Source organism: Sodiomyces alkalinus, assembly GCF_003711515.1.
Source record: "Sodiomyces alkalinus F11 unplaced genomic scaffold SODALscaffold_2, whole genome shotgun sequence".
Taxonomy (NCBI): Eukaryota; Fungi; Ascomycota; class Sordariomycetes; order Glomerellales; family Plectosphaerellaceae; genus Sodiomyces; species Sodiomyces alkalinus.
The window spans coordinates 3,040,295-3,059,529 of record NW_021167080.1 but is presented as its reverse complement, the minus strand read 5'-3'; the positions used below and the strand labels follow the sequence as shown (position 1 = coordinate 3,059,529).

General features: G+C 57.4%; 5 protein-coding genes across 5 annotated transcripts; 4 read left to right on the top strand and 1 right to left on the bottom strand.

Annotated features, from left to right (window-relative positions):
- Window positions 1-639: 639 nt before the first annotated feature.
- Window positions 640-2,387, top strand: SODALDRAFT_330492 (GPI-anchor transamidase). The gene is made up of 2 exons (XM_028611208.1): window positions 640-1,300; window positions 1,418-2,387. Exons 1-2 carry the CDS (start codon window positions 765-767, stop codon window positions 2,154-2,156), a joined length of 1,275 nt encoding a protein of 424 aa, XP_028468556.1. The 5' UTR covers window positions 640-764; the 3' UTR covers window positions 2,157-2,387.
- Window positions 2,388-2,429: 42 nt separating this feature from the next.
- Window positions 2,430-5,488, top strand: SODALDRAFT_330491 (hypothetical protein). Its single transcript, XM_028611207.1, has 4 exons — window positions 2,430-2,584; window positions 2,742-3,593; window positions 3,670-4,939; window positions 5,138-5,488. Exons 1-4 carry the CDS (start codon window positions 2,570-2,572, stop codon window positions 5,323-5,325), a joined length of 2,325 nt encoding a protein of 774 aa, XP_028468555.1. The 5' UTR covers window positions 2,430-2,569; the 3' UTR covers window positions 5,326-5,488.
- Window positions 5,489-5,574: 86 nt separating this feature from the next.
- Window positions 5,575-7,431, bottom strand: SODALDRAFT_338402 (homoserine O-acetyltransferase; the record flags this gene model as incomplete). Its single annotated transcript, XM_028612779.1, has 3 exons — window positions 5,575-6,733; window positions 6,839-7,229; window positions 7,389-7,431. The coding sequence occupies 3 exons, from the start codon at window positions 7,429-7,431 to the stop codon at window positions 5,575-5,577; spliced, it is 1,593 nt and encodes a 530-aa protein (XP_028468554.1).
- Window positions 7,432-8,536: 1,105 nt separating this feature from the next.
- Window positions 8,537-16,296, top strand: SODALDRAFT_396360 (hypothetical protein; the record flags this gene model as incomplete). The annotated part of the gene is made up of 3 exons (XM_028615289.1): window positions 8,537-13,126; window positions 13,191-13,276; window positions 13,345-16,296. The coding sequence occupies 3 exons, from the start codon at window positions 8,537-8,539 to the stop codon at window positions 16,085-16,087; spliced, it is 7,419 nt and encodes a 2,472-aa protein (XP_028468553.1). The 3' UTR covers window positions 16,088-16,296.
- A 1,160-nt stretch (window positions 16,297-17,456) lies between these two features.
- Window positions 17,457-19,210, top strand: SODALDRAFT_322038 (Thioesterase/thiol ester dehydrase-isomerase; the record flags this gene model as incomplete). Its single annotated transcript, XM_028609678.1, has 7 exons — window positions 17,457-17,825; window positions 17,948-17,956; window position 18,052; window positions 18,166-18,335; window positions 18,407-18,702; window positions 18,979-19,107; window positions 19,174-19,210. 7 exons carry the CDS (start codon window positions 17,457-17,459, stop codon window positions 19,208-19,210), a joined length of 1,011 nt encoding a protein of 336 aa, XP_028468552.1.
- Between the last annotated feature and the right edge of the window lie 25 nt (window positions 19,211-19,235).

Here is a 19,235-nt window from a genome sequence, read left to right as displayed (position 1 = left end):
ATCGGAGCTGCTTTTCCTCCGACTGTCGAGTCGTCTGTAGGTACGTCGTACGAAGTATTGCTTTGTATGAATAAGACGATGAATGGCCACCGGCCGATCGACAATGGCGTCACGTAATTACAGTAAATCCGTCAAACATTTAATATTCGTAGAATGGACGGGATGACTTGGCACGGATAAAGACGAAATACCAGGCCGAGTTTAAGGCGACTCAGATACCGTATGACCAGTTGGTCGCAGCTTGGCATGCGTCTTACTCGGACACGGAAATTTGTCTCGCCCGAGTTGTGAGACTATACGGGCTGTGGATGTACGATGACACCGTAGGTCCTCTGAAATCTAAGGTAACCTGCAAGCATTCTTGGGGTACCTTTTCCTGCGAGGGACTCGATCAAGTCCACAAGGAGCCAATTTGAATCCTTAAGGTATCTGATCCGAGACCTCGGTGTTGGAAGGTGTACTTCGGTGTGATATGATATGACATGTAGAAGTGGTCCGTGCATCCCCAGACTGAGCTACCTATGGACCTTAATCATCAGCCAATCATTGGATTTGTCATGATGCACCATGCAGAAGGGATGCACCTCTTCGGACTCATGGTCGTCTCCCTTGTTCGACACGTCAGGCGCCCCCCCCCCCCCCACGTTAAGGTAATACCTAACCGAACGTCGCTCGTTTTTTTGTTCCTCCTCCTACTCAAGTGTATTTTCGATTACACCTCCATCGATCGCCCTTGATTTCCCGTCCAAGTCCAGTCCGTTGCCATGAGGATAGGTGACCTCCTCCGGCTCCCCGTCCTCCTGGCGGCGGCCGCCCTCCCGCCGACCAGTCTCGCCGAACACACCAGCAACTGGGCCGTCCTGGTCGGCACGTCGCGCTTCTGGTTCAACTACCGCCACATGTCCAACGTGCTGTCCATCTACCGCACGGTCAAGAGGCTGGGCATCCCCGACTCGCAGATCATCCTCATGCTCCCCGACGACATGGCCTGCAACCCGCGCAACGCCTTCCCGGGAACGGTGTACAGCAACTCGGACCGCGCCGTCGACCTGTACGGCGACAACATCGAGGTCGACTACCGCGGCTACGAGGTCACCGTCGAGAATTTTATTCGTCTGTTGACCGACCGCGTCGGCGCCGAGATGCCGCGGAGCAAGCGGCTGCTGACCGACGACCGGAGCAACATCCTCATCTACATGACCGGGCACGGCGGCAACGAGTTTCTGAAGTTCCAGGACGCCGAGGAGATTGGTGCGTTTGATTTGGCGGATGCCTTTGAGCAGATGTGGGAGAAGAAGAGGTGAGTTTTTTCTTTTTTTTTTTCCTTTTTTTTCCCTTCTTTTCTTTCTTTTTTTTTTTCGGATTCCTTGTCTTTTTCTTTTTTCTTTTTCCTGACAACCCTTCACCATCTTCCTAGGTACCACGAAATCCTCTTCATGATCGACACGTGCCAAGCGAACACGATGTACAGCAAGCTCTATTCCCCCAACATCATCGCCACCGGCTCCTCCAAGCTCGACCAGTCCTCCTATTCCCACCACGCCGACCAGGACGTGGGCGTGGCCGTGATCGACCGCTTCACCTACTACAACCTCGAGTTCCTCGAGAACCAAGTGCAGGACATGAGCAGCAAGAAGACCCTCGGCGAGCTCTTCGACAGCTACGACTACGAGAAGATCCACTCCAACCCGGGCGTGCGCTACGACCTGTTCCCGGGCGGCGAGGAGGCCGCGCGCAGCCGTCGCATCACCGATTTCTTCGGAAACGTGCAGAACGTCGAGGTCGACCGCGTCAAGAGCCTCGCGCTGGACGAGGAGCTGCTGGAGCTGAGCCGGACGATCGCGGCTCTGCGGCGGAAGGCGGATGAGGAGGACGCGGCCGCGGCGGAAGCGGAAGCGGCCCTGCGGAATGCGACGGTCGCCGCTGCGAACGAGGGACGACCGCCGCCGCGGACCGAGATGAGGAGGGTGCAGCTTGCTAAGCCTCTGACGGAAGAGAACTGGTGGACTAGGAAGATTGTGGGTGCCACGGCCCTGGCTGGCTGTGCGGCTCTCTGGCTTTTGGGGTCTTATTTCGAGCCTGGGAGGAAACGGGATGGGCTGGTTGGGAGGAGTAAAGAGGCTGTGGTTGATGGGACAGCCAAGTCTGGACCATAGGGACAGGAGCATATAAACTATAGGGGCTATCAGGGGCGCATTCTATTTCGTTGAAGGGAGTTGGGCAACGTCTGGTCCTACGAAGTAGGATACCTAAGGTATACACTACAGTACGGCGTACGGAGTATTAAGGTAGTGTACGTTGTACACTACCGTACCAGGTACCGATGTTTATCCGATTGACTTCTAAGAATTACCTTATTAATTAGGTACATTCGCACTTACACTGGACTGGCTCTCCATTTCTTCAGTACATCGAGTGAATTTCATCATGATACCTTGAAGGCTAAAGATTAAGAGAGAACTCTCTGTAAGGCATATACCTTAGGCAACTCTCTCTCGCCTCCTTTCTCGAATCCTCAGGCTTTCCAAATGTACAGCGACATGGATGTGTCTGTTATCAGTAACTTGCAATGGATCACATTACGGTGAGCAAACCTTCATCTCTTACATCCTCTGTACCTTCACTTCACTCCACTATGACCATTACTCTCAGGCATATGAGATATATCTTTTTGTCGGCGATTCGACAGCTGCTTCACCTACTTGGTCGAGGCGTACTGTACTGACGGAAAAGACAACCAGGTCCCGCTTCTGGCCACAGTCACCCTGAAATCTCGGCCTCTCAACCCGCACTCCCTCGCCATCTCTTGCGATGCTGAGCTGGCCGTTGCCGCCGACGACTCGGTCCATATTCTGCTCCCCGAGTTTCCCGTCCCCACCGAAGACCCGGACCTCATCCGGGCCCGTCAGAGAAAAGGAGCAGACGACGAGAACGACGAAGACGCCGACTCGGACGGCTACCAGACCAAGCAGTACCATACCTACCGCACCCAATTCGCCACATCCAAGAAACCCGACCCCCGCGCCAACCTCAACCTTTTCGAGTCCGCCGGCATCCGGTTTCCCCCGAGCGAGTCGTCCGAAGAGCCGCAGCAGCAGCAGCCGTACTATGGCGTAGGCAAGAGCCTGCCCACCGGCTGGGGTTCGGCCATCAGCCAGACCGTTTCCCTGGCATGGTCTCCCACCGGCCTGGGCTACAACCTGCGGCCCGTCCTGGCCATCCTGCTCACCAACGGGTCGATCGTCGTGTGCGGCCAGGACCCCGCCGCCGTCGTCGCGGATGGCGGCGAGGGCGTTAAGACTTTCGATGCCTGGCGGCTGCTCTGGGCCGTCGGCGATACGTATCCCCTGCCTGACCGGAAGGCGAGGGGCGGGAGCCACCTGCCCAGGGACAAGATCATGGCTTTCTCGTGGGCGCACGAAATCGCCCCCGGACGGGCCCTGCTGGCCTATCGCAGCCATAGGGAAGACCTTGCCATTCTGCGGGTCGATTTTTTCGAGTCGGACAGGTTCAAGGGTCGTCCCTCGCCTTGGGCCTGGAGGGTCGAGGAGGTGGCGAGATTCAAGAATGACGGACCGCATCCCCCCATCGACGTGAGTCTACTGAGTCTCCCATCTTCTTTTCAACACGGGAATGGAAAAGGGGCAACCGAGTTGATGGTGAAAATAGGTCATGCATCCGGATTTCGTCCCGCACGGTTCCGCGTTCGGACTGAAATGGAGCCCCTGGCTACTTGAGGGTGATAAAAGGATCTCCATTCTGGCGCACCACGCACGTAGCTACGTCGGCTTTCGGCGTATCACCGTCCCGGTGAACTGGGAGAGGGGCCAAAGAGTGTCTGTTACGGTGGAAGAGTTCGACCTCCTGGGGATCTGCGTCAACCTCCGACCCGAGTCGTTTGTCGAATGGGAAGACGCAATCTGGACCGTCGGCGACAAGAAGATTTGCCGGGGCGTCATCGCCACGCCATTTGAAGCCAAGCCGTTTCGCATCGTCGTGAACGCACCGGCACCAGCTCGTGAGGCTCTCCCCACGCATCCGACCCATGTCTGCAAGACCACCTATCCCGAAGATTGCATGTCTAGCAATCCCATCACCGGTCTCATCATCTACCCCCCTGAAAACGGCAGCGATCATTCCAGCGGGCCCTATTATTCCCTCGTCCGCATGTCCGCGATAGGGAGCAACACGAACTGGTTCCAGGAAAACAAACCACTGCTGCCCACCGAGACCCTCGCAGATGACGACCACCAGCAGGACCAGGACGCAACGGCATCATCATCATCATCATCATGCATGCCACAATGGGCCGAGATCATCGCCAACACGGTCAACCAGTCTATCCCCAAAGCCTTGGCGAGCCGCCGCCACCACGACTCGGACAGCGAAGGGGGCGACGAAGAAGACGGAGTGGGACAAGCGGAGCTCGGAGACATCGACGCGGAGGGGGAGGAGGACGACGAGGAGGACGACGAGTTCGATTTCGATGATCTTGATGAGAACACCGAGCTTGTGAACCCGTGGCGCGTCCGCATTTGGGATCTCGCCGCCTGGCCTGGCGGTGGCATGACGGCGGTCCTCATGTCGCAGCACAGCACTCTCGGGCCGGAGACGAAGATTCGTACCAAGGTCCTTTTCGCGCCTTGCTCGCGTCGGAAGAAGGGGGTGGATCATGGCGGTGGCGGCGGTGGCGGCGGCGATGCGGCCGTCACAACCGTGAGGCGTCTGACCACCGAAGCCCGCATGTGGGAGTGGATGTACGGAGGCGGACCGCCGGTACCCGGTACCGTTACGAGCGGAGATGAGGTGGTCATGCCGCAGGATCTGGCGCTGCGGGAGGCGATCAAGCCCGTCATTGAGGCACAACGGTGTCTCTTCTGCCAGGGAGTCCTTTCGGATACAGGACGCTACTCTGTTTGCGAGATGAAGCACTCGTTCGGTACGTCGTCTTTCCAATTTACTACGCCGTTCTTTTTTTTCTTCCTTTTTTTCCTTTCTTCTTTTTTCCTTTTCTTTTCTTCTTCTTCTTTTTTCTTCTTTCTTTTTCTTTTTCTTCCTTTCTTTTCCATCCTACCTCATCCTGCCATTGTTCCCCTATTCCCCTGTTTTGATTGCTAAAGTGCTTTATTTGTCGCAGCTACCTGCTCCGCAACCGGCTTGGCCATCCTTGCACCGGGCATCTCGCGTGCTTGCGGCGTCTGCGGTCGTCGGTGTCTTACGGTCTCCAAGATTCGGGAGGCGGCTGAGAAGCAAGGCGTCAGTCTTGACGACAGTAGGTCGTTTGGGGAAGCCTGTGGGATTTGTGGAGGGAAGTTCATTGCTTGATCCAGCCCTACTTTTTCTTCTTCTTTTTTTCTTCTTATGCCTGGTCTTTGTTCACCCAGAGCGTTCATGTTCCCAAGATGGGCTACCATTAGCATAGGGTCGGGAGACATTCCCCGAGACTACCGAGTTGTCATAAAATGGGGGCCATTGAAGGTCATGTGGGTGGTATGTAGCCTCTAATATCATCATATATATCATTTATATGTTCTTGATGCCCAAATTCCCCCAACCAAACAATCATCCTGATGTCTACCACGCTGTGATGTCCTCCACCTCAGCCTCTCCAAAGGTACTGCTCTTGGTCAACTTCCCCACCCCTTCCTCCACCTCCTCCGCTCGCCCTTCTTTACTCATGATATCAGGCAGCGTCTCCTTCAAAAAGTCCAACACGTACCGATTCACCTGCTCGAACTGCAAAAGGAAAGCATCGTGTCCCTCCGGGCTGTCTATACGCTCGAGCCTCGCGTTCCGGATGTGCGCCGCCAGCTCCTCCTGCTCGGCGAAGGTGAAGAGCCCGTCGCTCTCGATGCCGAGCACGAGGGTGGGCTGCTCGATCACGGCCAGGCCCTCGGCCACTGTCGGGGCTCTGTCGCGCGACACGTCGTGGGTGTCCAGTTTGCGCGTCATGGCGATGTAGCAGTTGCTGTCGAAGCGCTTGACGAACTTTTGGCCCTGGTACCGGAGGTATGACTGGGCGGAGAAGTAGGTCGATGTCGGGAGCTTTTCGCCGCCTGTCAGGCTGGTCTCGGTCTGTGGGCCGTGGAACTGGGGGTCTGCCGAAACGGCCTGGTGGGTGGGGGATGACGGCGAGGACGATCCGTTCCTCGTGTCCCCGTTGGCGTTGGCGTTGGCGTTGGCGTTGGCGTTGGCGTTGGCGTTGGCGTTGGCGTTGGCGTTGGCGTTGGCGTCGGCGTCGGCGTGGGTGTTGGCAGTCACAAAGGATGTTTGGCTGTTGTGGCGAGATAAGCCGGCCCGCGACACCCTGTGGCCGTCGTTGTGGATGTGGAAATGGGCCTCGGACGGGGTGGTGGGCCTCGGCCTCTCGCGGATGGTCTGCCGCCTGGACGGGTCGGGGATGTTTCGGCCGAAACGGGCCTCGAAGGAGTTGCGACTGCGGTAGGTCAATAGGGCCGACATGCGGGCGGCGCCTAGACCGGTGGAGGGCGGGTCTTCGAAGGTGTAGTAGCCGTCTTCGTACTTGGGGTCTGCGTAGATGCTCTGGCGCTGTGCTTCGCCCCAGCTGATGCCCCAGGCGCTGTGTCGACTCGATGTGGCAATGGGAACGATGGACCGGACGTACGCCTTGCCCAGGTAAGCCCATTCCAGGACGAACATGCCGCCAAGGGAACCGCCAATGACGGCGGCAACCTGCTTGACTCCCAGATCGTCCAGTAGCATCTTGTGTAGCCTGAAGGAGGTTTAGCGGGGGGTTGGGTCAGTTCAGCCCTCTGTCTCTCATCACGTCACCGTAGCTGCTGTGGCATCCCTTCCCTATCTTCCGTAATTTACTCACCTGACGTCATCTCTAATGGTTGTGAGAGGAAACTCGGGGCCATAGCGGCCCTTGGAGGGGTCGCCATCCTTGGCGGTGACAGGGCTCGCCGTCCCGTAAGGACTACCCAGACTGTTCATGCACACTATGAAGAAGCGCGAGGTGTCGAAAGCCTTCCCGGGACCTCCGAGGAGGGGTCCCCACCAGTCACCGACGTCGGCGCTCCCAGTCAAGGCATGACAGATGACCATGGCATTGTCGCCCTGGGGAGACAGGGTGCCTCTTGTGGTGTAGGCCACGGGGACATTTCTAAGAGTGACGCCGGACTCGAGGGTGAAAGACGGGATGATGGCTATCTCTTGGTCGGGGATGAGAGTAGCAAAGGGGTTCTCGGGTTGAGACTGGGTTCTTTCTTGGACGTATTCAGCCACTGTTGTTGGAAAGGGTCGTAGGAGGATATAATGAAAGGACAAAGGGCGAAAGGGCGAAAGGGGTCATGGGGAGAGGTATAAGGTACAGAGAGACAGGGAGAAAGAAGGTGAGGGGGAACAAATCGTGACTTTGTACTGACCATATTTGGGCCGGTTTTCGGCCTTGAGCTCCGTCGCAGCCATGACGCAGCCTAATTCTTTACTTTAGGGAAAAGCCACACCCGTGCTGGTGTATCGGTAGTTTGAATCGGTAAGACAAGGAGCACTCTTGAACTTGGAATATCGAGCCTTTTTACACCTCATAATTCTTTGAGTCATTTGTGAAATCCTGGGGGGAGAAGGGTATGACTGCTCTGGAGGTCGTTGTAAAAAGACGTTCAAACTGGGGAAGCGGATTTAGCGTCAATCACGTAATTTTGGGACGCGTCTGTGATTGGAGAAATAGTGGCTAGTTCCCCGGAATCGGATGCAGTAAGCTAAGCGTTCGACGCAAGTAAGTATTCAGTACTACTGCTTCTACGTCATCAATGCAGTCACAGTAAGTATCAGTTACTCTCAAAATCATTGTCCCCATCCATTTTATTGCAAGGCACCCCGTCGAGCCCGTCATAGGTACCTTATGAAGTAACTGCGTGGGGAGAACTGTGCATTGCGGACACCCTACATCATTATGTAATCAATATCCCGTCCGCCTCATTTCCTAGCCTTAGGTAATCAAGGAACAATGGCTCGTACCTCGTTCGTACCTTGCAAGCCTCGTGCACATTGATTGTCGTGTTTCAACGCGAGGCTTCCAACTTTGACGTTCTTTCCTTCTTTCCTTCTTGGCTCCAAATCTCTTCAACTTCAACTCTCCCATCGGGCGGCACCACAACGAAGGGCAATAAAATCCTTTTTTACTCGCCCTCATCAGGGTTGTCGACTGGAGTCTTATTTCCGTTACATACTTCGCTTCCATACCCCCTTCACCTTTGATCGATAGCCTTTTTCGACACCACCTTGTGTTCCCTTTGTCCACGGACACACGCCGTTCGGCCTGCTCTATTCAACAGACACGACGAAATAATCTCGATCGACCATCGACTGCTGCGATCCTTTCGCTTTGGGACCCCATGTTTTATGTTTGTTTCTCCCGAAGAGATGCTGTGTTTGCATCAATCAGTGAAAATCCCAAGCCTATGCCCCGATACTGACTGATATTGTTTCTGCCCCCCAAACAGGTCGGACCTTCTATCAAATGACACCTTAAGTGCAAAGTTCCCACATCTACACGGCTTTGGCTTTTACCATGCCCCCAAAGCGCAAGCGACCCGATCGCTCCTCAAGCGATGTCGGCCGACCGTCCCCCCATCGACCTGCTGAGACTTCCCTTGGTCAGCGTGATCGTGACGGCTTTGACAACGCCGGCAGAGGAGGACGGGGCGGTAGGAACACGAGACGGCTAGACCGACGGGATTCCTCCCAAACCTACCCCGCTCAATCATCGTCGAATAATTCTCAACCCGCTTCGTCACCTATGGCGGCTCGTCACCCAGCAGCCGCTTCTTCGCAAAAACTTGCCCCCACCACCGCGCCACCACCGCCTTCATCAGTCGCCCCTGCCCCTGCTCCTGCTTCTACTTCGGCTCCCGCTTCAGCACCTGCTCCTCCTCCCCCAGAACCTCCTTTGCCCATCCCTTCCCTTTATTCCTATGAGAACCTGACAGACGATAAGATCGCTTCTTGGGAAGCTGGCTCGAGACAGGCATTAGTCGAGCACGGCATTCAGTCGAGGCAAGATGTCGATGTCACCGAGCTCTCCAGTCTTTTCCAAGAATTCATCCAGTCCGTCGTCGACAACCGGCTCAACCCCGCCGACGCCGGTGCCTGTGTCAAAGAGATCCTCGGTCCGGAATTGAAGGAGGTTATTAAGGATTCCTACTCGTTTGAGCCGCACACCCTCTTCCTCGACACGTTTTCCATCACCGTCGACAATCATGCCGACATCTACCAACACAAATTCCGCGATTTCCTCATCGCCACTGCCATTTCCCCCGCCCTCATCCGTCAGGTGCTGGAGGCCCCGATCCTTCAGAAACTTGGTCTCATACGGGAGACCTTCGTGAAGCTAGGAATCCGCCATTCCACCAACGTCCTCTATCGCCAGGCCAACTACAACCTGCTCAGGGAAGAATCCGAAGGGTATTCGAAGCTGCTTACCGAGCTATTTACCACCTCTTACGAGAACACCTCCACCGACGTCCCTACCCAGGTCGCGCGGGAGGCCTTTGAGAGGATCAAGGCTTTAATCGGCACTTTCGACCTGGATGTTGGTCGAGTTCTTGATGTCACCCTCGACGTGTTTGCCACTTCCCTCGTCAAGGCCAGCAGGTTTTTCGTCAAATTGCTGCGCGTGAGCTCGTGGTGGCCGCGGGCCAAGATTCTCCCCAGGAACACGGAGCTCGGCCTCAGTGGCCTCCCCCTCTGGGCTGTCCCTGATCACTCTGAGGCGGACGAGGAGAGATTAACCGAGCTCAAACGGCAACGAGACATCCGCTTCTGGGAGAGGGCTCGCCAGAAGCAGATCCAGGCTTTCTTCGAGCTCGGCGGCCGGGAGGTCTCCGGGGAGGATCTCCAACGCGCCAAGGCCTCGGCCACCAACCCCGGCGCGGAAGCTGACGCCCTTCGCCTCTGGATCGAGACGACACAAACCCTCCCTCCCCAAGGCAATCGAGTCGCCGCCCAGCTGTTGGGCTTCAAGCTACGCTTCTACGCCTCCGATTTCAGAGACGGTGAAGTCCTGCCGGCTAATCTCCTGTACCTCGCCGCATTGCTCATCAAAATCGGCTTCATCTCCATCGTCGACCTTTATCCCCACTTGTGGCCCTACGATGACGACATGGAAGACTTCAAGGCCCGGAAGCTGAAGGAGATTGAGGAACAGGAACGCGAGGTGCGCGGCGAAGCTACCAAAAACGCCTTGCTCACCGCTGGTGCTTTGCCCGACGACATGATACCCCAGCAGCCTCTCTCTCGATCCAGAGAAGCCGCCGCAAGGTCTGACGCCACGACGAAAACAGGACCGGACGAGACCGAGAAGGAAAAGCCGCCTCTGGAACAAAAAGGTGCCTTGGTTACGAACCTTCTCACCATCGGCGCACTTCCCGAAGCCCTCTTCTTCATCGGTCGCTGGCCTTGGCTGCTTGAAGCCTTCCCCGACATCATCGACCGCCTCAACCGCATACTGGAGTACTCTGTCGACAAGGTGTACCGGGAAACTCGTCCTGTAGCCCCGGATTCGATGACGTGCCCCCCGAAGCAGGTGTCTGACCCCGATCAAAGCGGCGTCCCCAGAGGAACCATAAAGCGCATGGAACTCCCGGTCAAGAAGCCTATGCGATGGCCTTGGCCCGACGGTCGCCAAGGTCCCGCCGACCAGCAGTACCGCTTCTACTGGGACGACTGGGCCGACGTCATCCCCGTCTGTCAGACAGTAGATGATATCTTCACGCTCTGCCGCACCTTGTTAAACGTATCGGGCGTGAACATTGGCCGGAGCGAGAGACTGATGGTCAAGCTGCTCGAGATCGGCGCGAAGAGCTTGGCCGACGACACCTCACAACACAACCTGGACCGCTGGCAGGATCTACTGCATCGGACCCTGGCGCCGGCCTTGAGCACGACAAAGAGCAACGCGTCCATTTCGAACCTCTTATGGTCGCTGCTCAGACTGTACCCCGTGACCACCCGATACCGAATCTACGCAGAGTGGTTCCAGGGTCCGACTGCACGACTCCCGGCCATGAAAAAAGCCTTCGCCAACACGAAAGCGGAGACCCAGAGCACGATGAAGCGCATCTCCCATACCAACTTGCGCGAGATGGCCCGCACTCTCGCCAAGACGAGCCACTCGTCTCCCGGCATCGTTTGCAAGGTCGCCCTCGAGCAAATCTCCTCCTACGGCAACCTGACCGATGCCGTTGTCGAGTGTGCCCAGTACTTCACCGACCTCTCCAAGGACGTATTGATCTGGTCACTGATGGATGCCCTGGGCACCAACCAGCGCAGTCGAACCCAGGCTTCGTACATCCTCTCCATCAGCAAGTGGCTCCAGGCCCTGTCCGACTTCACCGGCAAGGTCTTCAGGCGGTACGATGAGCTGGACATCACCCCGATCCTTCGCTACGTCAACGATCAGCTGTTCCATGGCAACTCGACGGACCTGATCATTCTGGAAGAGCTCGTCGCCAACATGGGCGGCATTATCCAGACACCGCACATCGGCGAGGATCAAGTCATGGCCATGTCGGGCATGGCTTTGCTCCAACGACACACCCTCCTGAGCATGAAGGACAAGCGCTTCGAATCCGCTTCGAGTGCGAAGCGCCTCACGCGGGCCTTGGTCGACTCCCGCCTTGCCGGGCGCCTTCTCGTCAACCTTGCCCAGTTCAAGCAGTCGGCCAGCTTTAGGCTGCCGGACGACGGAGCTCACATCAAGTTCCTCTCGTCCATGATCGACAACAGCCATCAAATCCTACTCCAGTACATTGATTTCCTTCGCGCCCACTTGGACGCGGAAGACTTTGATCGACTGGTGCCTACCATCAGTCAGCTGATGCTGGATTTCGGGCTCGAAGCCGGACTGGCCTTCATGATCGGCAGGGATAGCTTAGCAACCCACCTTTTCTCCAAGACGGCGCTTCCCGCCGCCAAGGTGCCTGCTCAGCCTGCGGCCGACGCCGAAGGCGATGTTATCATGGGCGATGACCCGTCTTCGGGGTCTTCCAATGCGACGCAGGCGGCGAACCTGTCGCCTTCTTTGGAGCCGGAGGGCACGACGCCAGACCAGCCCAACGGCGGCGGCGGCTCTGACGCCGTGCAAGCCGTCGTCGAGTCCATTCGCGCAAGGACACCGACGTCCGTGTGGAAGCACATCAGCCCGGAGTTCTTTGTCATTTTCTGGGCTCTGCAGCTCGGCGATCTCGTGGTGCCCTGGGCTAGTTACCGTTTGGCACAGAATCGTCAGCAGGAGCTGTTCAAGCAGGTCTCCCGAGACAGAACCCTCATGACAGCTGTGAGGGATGCCAAGGCGAAGACTTATCAAGACTCCGCCACCGGCCTGATGAAGGAAGGCCAGCAACACTCGGAACGGGTGGCCAAGGCGAAAGTATTCATCACGAAGCGCATGGACAGCTGGTTTACCGGCGACATCAACAAGCTGAACGGCATTTCCGACGCCATCATCGAGCAGTGCCTTTTCCCCCGGCTCGTGCTCTCCAAGATCGACACGGAGTACTCGTACGCTTTGATCAGACACCTCCACGAGCTCTCCTGCCCCAACTTCCGGCTCATGGTTTTGTACGACCGCCTCTTCAAGGCGAACCGGCTTCGCACCATGCTTTTCACCTGCACCGTCCAAGAGGCCGAAAACCTCGGCCGCTTTTTCCACAACGCCCTGCGCGACCTCGCCAAGTGGCACAAGGACAGTGTGGCTTACGAGAAGGAAGCCATTGGAAAGAACGAGAGGAGACCTCATGGTCGTTTCGGATTCGCCGATACGTTTGGTCATGACGGTCAGCCTACATCGCATCTCGATCATGCTCGGTTCCAGGATCTACTCTATGGGTGGCACAAAAACCTGAACCTGGCTCTCAAGTCATGCCTCTCCGGCACGGAATGGATGCATATCCGCAACGCCATCACCTTCCTCACCGAGGTCCACCAGTTCTTCCCGGCTATCAAATTCATGGGCTCGCAATTCCAGCAGCAGCTCGAAGAGATTGGAAAGCGCGAGGAGAATTCCAGGGGCGACTTGTCTACCACGGCCCGTGGCGTCCTCACGAAGTTGGCCAAGATGGAGAAGACTTGGGTCATCCCGGCCGCTTTCCGTACCAACCTTGTAAGTATTCGATCGAATTCGACGACACCGACTACAGCTTCGAAGTACTGACGGGGCAACATAGTCTGCAAAGAATCTGGCTCAGGCCATGGAAGACGAGCAGGCCGCCGCATCCAATCTCCGGCCCAGTGCGCCAGAATTCCAGCCAAGGTATGATCTCCAACACCAAAATCGGCCTTCTCCATCCTAACAATGCTTAGGGGCGCTGCGAATGCTAGATCCACGACCGGCGATAAGGAAGACGGCGAGGTCCGAGACACCAGTCGCGACAAAACCCAAGCATCTAATGCTGGCGCCCAGCGCCAGAACTTGCCTCCCGCCACAACGCAGAAGGAGACGACTCCTGCATCTAATGCCCAACGGGCAAGCGCAGCGACGGCCAACGCAGCCAACAACGAGCCGTCGAATCAGAAGCAGGCTACTGGACCGGCTGCGGCGCAACAGGCTACGACAAACACTAGCACCATCCCAAACAGGGGTCTGGCCAACTCGCACCCGAGTCCTAACCTCCCTTCACGGCCACCTGGGCCGATTCCAGACCACAGGCTTTTGAACCACTTTAGGCCAGCGGCATCTCACGAACGTAGGGACGTGAAGGAACACAGAGAAGCGCAAGGTCATCGAGATGTTCGCGAGCAGAAAGAAACCAATCGCGAGTTCCGGGAGCCCAGGGACCTTAGAGATAGAGACACCAGGGTACCCGAACCGGCACGTACAAACCCGCCACGCGACTTTCCAAACCCCGAGCGGCGAGTACAGGACACTTCGGGACCAGCTGGGGCCAGCGGCCGATCATTCGAGAACGAGCGAAACGCACGACAGGAAAATCAACACGGCCGTCGGGGCGAACACGCTGCACCCGACCGAGAGGCGGTGCCGCCAAGTTGTCGAACGGCCGATGCGGTTAGACCGGCTCGAGAAGGGAGCAGCGCAGTCGCATCTGCTGCGGGCGGAGATGAGCCGCCCATGAACCCAGCCCGAGCGGCACTGATTCAAGGCGAGGCGCCGACGCGCGCTGACCGCGTGGATCGCCATGACCGTGTCGGAAAGGACCGAGGTAGACCACACGAGCCGGACCGGCGAGGCAGGGGTCAGGGTCAGGGTCAGGGTCAGGGTCCAGGCCAACAGATGCCTGAACCGGGCCATGATCGACCTGAGATGATGAATGCCGAACGTGCTGCGTTGTTCCAAGACGGTCGACCGCAACCACCATCTCGACCGCCACGAGACGAGGTTCGCGACCGGGGAGCGATCAGGGCGTCTTCACCCCGCCCTGGCCCAGGCGGACGTCACCACCCAGATGCTACAGGAGATATGGTTAGAGATGATAGCAACGGTCCTGGCCGGCCTCCGTACGCAGATCGTCGAGGCCATCCCCGCGAATCCCGAGGCGAGGGTCCCCCGGGGCCGCATGCGAGAAGTACGGACGGGGACAGGGAAGACCGTCCCGCCCCGGACAACAACACCAGGGAGGCTTTTCTGGGCCGAAGTTCGGACCACGACCACGGCAGGCCTCGACAGGACGACACGTATGGCCGTCTGAACTATCCCATTCAGTCCGTGGTGAACGATGTTCCTTCCGGTCCTCGAGGGCGAGGCTCGCGGCCGATGCGTGGCAACGCCAACGCACTTAACACGCCGCCGCCTCGCATGAACGACAGATTCCAACCGCGCGCCGACAACCATGCTGGGATCGACCTAGAAGAACGGAACGCGCCTAGTGGACCGGCCGGGTCGGGTAGGGGGACTCGGTCTCAGTTCGCGACGGGGCCGGGATCGGTGGGACCTTCCCACCCTCCTGGACCAACTCCCGATCGCGGACGTCAGAACCGCGCCGACATGCCGGCTTCTTCTCCTAGACAGCCAGGCCCAGAAACTCCGGTCGTTTCGGGGGTCCATCCTGATCGACTGGCCCAGATCTCCGGTGCTCCTCCCCCACCGCCCGGTCCCGGCTCGTCGCATGGTCCTGGGCACCATACACGACAGTCCCAGCTGGGCGGTACTCCGGACCGACAGCCGGTTACCCCCTCGGACAGCGGGCGGACACTACCAAGACACGTACACGTGAACGACTCCCCGGCACCTGATATGGCGCCACCCACGGGTCCGGCTGCGTCATCTAGCAGCGACCGTAGGAGGGGAGGCGGGAGGAGGCAGCTGGAGGGGATCAACTCGATGCTACAACAAGCGCAGGATCCCAACCGGAGCAGCATTGGACGCGGTCGGAGTAGTCGCGTGAACCTGGCCAACTCGGATGCGCAGGTCTTGACGGGCGGCTCGCCCGTCACGACGCCGTCGAACGAACGTTCGGACCCTGTGCGTCAGCAAGATAAGACAGCGGCGAATGCGGAGGAGCGGGTCCGGGGCGAGCGCGAACGTGGGCGGGACCGCGACCGTGATCGTGATCGTGATCGTGAGCGAGGAGATAGAGAGCGGGAACGGGGTCGCGAGTCGCACCGCGAACGCGAACGCGACCGAGACCGTGGCCATAGAGACGGCGAACGGCCAAGCCGGGGATCGCGGAGGAGTAGCCGTGATCGCAGCCTCAAGCACGAACAGGAACACAACAAGGACAGCCGCGAGTATCGGGATCGCCAGGGTACGGCGCCAGGTGGGCGGGAGGAATCCAGACGGTCTGCGCTCGACACGGGTTCCACCGGGTCGCGAGAGGCACCCGAGCCCGCTCCCCATGGCAGAGAGGCAGGAGGGGGAGGCCGCGAATCACGCCATCGGAGCTCGCGGGAAGGCGCCGCGGCGTCGGCGTCGGGGAGCAAGGGGGAAGATTGGGGCGGGAGCATGCGAGGACATCCTCGGGGCGGACCACCACGCGACAGAGGGTTGCGGACGGGCGACGAACGACGCGGCGATGCCGGGCGCGAAGGCGGACGAGAAGACCGAGGACGGAAGCGGAGGAGCGAGGACGCGGCGGGGTTCCCGACCGAGAAGAGACCGAGACGCTAGCCGCCGTTTTCGGCTCGATTCGCGGGGTACGAGAAGCGACTAGGAGGAAGAAGAGGGGAAGGGTATCATCATTACAACACCGTCGCGACGGGTGGATGGGGGGATGTAACAGGCTACGGCTACGGCTACGGCTATGGGGAATCGGATTCGGCAGCACACGGAGTTTACACGGACGACCATCGACTGTACGCACATTGCAGACACCGAGCGGCAGGAAAAGGAGAGGTCCTCCCTTTGACGCGACTCGACGCAGATTGATTCCTTTCTTTTCTACTACTCATTGCATAATATTATTTTCTTTTACGGCCCTTGGATTCTTCTTATCGGCAGAAAACGGTTTTGCCAGGAAGGTTTCCGCTCAGAGATACAGACGGAATGCTTTTTGCTTATTTTCTTCTTTTTTTTTTGACCGACCCCAAGAGAGAGACAACCGGAAAAGGACGAAAACAGTCGAGAAAATTCAAAACCAAAATGCGTTTTTCTTTTTACCTCTTTCTTGTTACATCAGATTCTTCGTATCCAGCGAATTCAGTCAACTTTAAAGCTTTGCTTCTGCAGCCATTCAGAGATACCCGCCCGAAAACAAAAACAGCGAGAACGCAACACGATGCATGCACCGGCGTTGGGAAAGGAACGGAGGGAAAGGAGTTCAATTCGACGCACTTTTGGGGGAGGAGAAACACGAAACCGTTTGCGCGAAAACTCGGCAACCGCCTCCCATCACAAGGGGAACACCAGGGCAAAGCCGTTCGCCTTCGACCTGCGCGGCTTACTCCAATGTGCGAGGAGAACCCCTCTGACGGCGGCCCAGCCTTCGTTCTGTGTGCAGCTGTATGATTATTGTATCATTTCCATCATAATAAGCTCTCTGGGTTGCATAGAGACGTGGAAGCGCAGGGCTATTGTAAATCATGGCTAAGAAATCATAGGAGTAGAATAAAGGGGCGGAGAGGCGGAGGCGTAGAATATGCTCGCAAGAGGATATAGGTAAAGACACCAGGGGTTCCTATTCTTGATATTTCTCTATACTGTTCGTGTCATGTGATATACAGGAGTTGTAACATTGGGGCTGAAAGATGATTCAGGTACCTAGATGCGGTCCCAGGTACGTACACGTCTCAGTCCCAGGTCCCGACGGTTCGGCATTGGATCGGTCGGAGACGCCATTCATAGTCTCCACCCTTTTCTCCGCCCGGGTCCGGACCGACGGACGTCATATCCATAGCCGAAGATACCCGACTTCATCTCACATCGCCAAAACCATCCACCATAACTGATCAACACTTCAACTTGTCTCTCATTCCCTTCACGCTCATTTATCGACAAGGTAGTAAAAACCAAGACACCATCAGACGGTATACAAAGGAAAATGCGGTCCCTCTCACTCCCCATCCGCCGCAGTCTCCGCAACCTGCACACGTCCCACCCAGCAACACCCTCCCCCGCCATCCTCCGATCCTACAGCACCGCATCGAGCAATGGCAGCACACCAACTTCCACAGCGCTAGAGTCAGAACCGCCCACCCCTGCACTGAGCTCGCGGTGGTTCGCCGACCTGCAGTGCCGGCTCCGGCAGCTGGCCGCTTCGAGCCTGGGCGCGGCGGGGAGGAAGGAGGCCGAGCGGTTGCTGCAGTTCGCGCAGGATGAGTGGATGGTGCTTGTGGCCGGGCGGCAGGGGTTCCTCACGGACGAGAGGTGGAGGGGGCTAGACCGGTGTCCGGTGGTGTGGGGGGACATGGTAAGTCGGCCCTTGCGCCATGCAGGAGAATTCTGGGATGTCGTTTTTCGTTTTGTCGGATTCGTGAGCAAGAGTTGGGCTAAGAATATAATTTCTTTGCTCTGATCCTCCCGATGTCTTAGGATAGTATGGTAAGCAGTTCCGTTCTTTTTTCAAGTCAATGGTAATCCATGGAATAAAATAAACCGTCGCGATCTGGGTTGGTATGCTGAACACTTTTACATAGGGTACGAACGCACTGCGCCACTCTTCTCCCATCTCTACATCTCAATCCTACGGAGCATCTTTATATCATGAAGCACATGTTAAACAGGGTCTAACCAGCCGAATCCCCCACCAGGACACGTCAACAACGTCATGTACAACCGCTATGCCGAATCCGCACGGGTAAACTGGGCCCTCTCCCACGGGCAAGGCCGCGGTCCCGAGGAACAAAACCGCTGGGAAGGCCTCATGACCCCTCGCGGCGTGGGTCTGATCCTAAAAAGCATCAAAACCGAGTTCAAATTCGTAAGCTTTCCCTTCCTCCCCCTCCCGCTTTTGCTCCGATAACCCCTCGTCTCTCACAACCGAACCACCAGCCCCTGGGATTCCCCGACAAAGTCACCGTCCTCGACCGCCTCGTCGAGAAACCCACCTACGACGCCGACGTCCTCAGACTCGACGTCCTCATCCTCTCGGAACGCCACAGACGCGTCGCCGCCCGCTGCGAGGAGGAGGTCGCCGTCTACGACTACCGCTCGGCTCGCAAGACCGTCCTGCCGCGGGACATGGTCGACCGCCTCGCCGAGACGTATGAGCTGCAGGAAGAAGCCAGGCGCGTGGCCGAGGCCAAGGCCGCCGAGGTGATCCGGGCGGTCGAGAGGATGGAGAGTATGTGAGCAGCAGCAGCGGACGGACGGGTGGAGGGAAAGTAGACAAAGGTGAAGAAGGGACAGTGGGAAAACAAGCCCGAGCCATGGAAAAAGACTACTTCGTACTCGTTGAAGCGTATACGAACGCATGTTTGCGCCGGATATACTGAAAAGTTCAACCCCGTTTAATGTATCTCATGTCCAGAAACCGAACTTCGAGCGCAAAACGTATAGTATAGGACATCTATGACACTTGCAGCAGAGATATTGACATAAGCGCTTTTATCATGCTGCTCCAGTGGCCAATTCTCAGGCCAGCGACTTCTGCATGAACATTCGAGGTTGCCCTTCCACGACACCGCCGCATGGATATCCGGGTCTATTTACACCATGGTCTCCGACTATCTAAAACACCGCCGTCGAATCCAGTAAGTGATATCGGGGCCATCGCAACTTAGTTCGCATCGGGTTCGCTACACAACCTCCGCTGCCAGGAAACCTGCGTTTCCAAGCCTTTGCACGTCTCAATGATCGCTGGGATTTTTTCCCCTCTGTC

Coding starts and splice junctions, on each gene's coding strand:
- SODALDRAFT_330492 (XM_028611208.1), top strand. CDS start 765: ATGAGGATAGGTGACCTCCTCCGGCTCCCCGTCCTCCTGGCGGCGGCC. Junction 1,301..1,417: donor CAGATGTGGGAGAAGAAGAG/GTGAGTTTTTTC, acceptor CCATCTTCCTAG/GTACCACGAAATCCTCTTCA.
- SODALDRAFT_330491 (XM_028611207.1), top strand. Junction 3,594..3,669: donor GACCGCATCCCCCCATCGAC/GTGAGTCTACTG, acceptor TGGTGAAAATAG/GTCATGCATCCGGATTTCGT. Junction 4,940..5,137: donor CGAGATGAAGCACTCGTTCG/GTACGTCGTCTT, acceptor TATTTGTCGCAG/CTACCTGCTCCGCAACCGGC.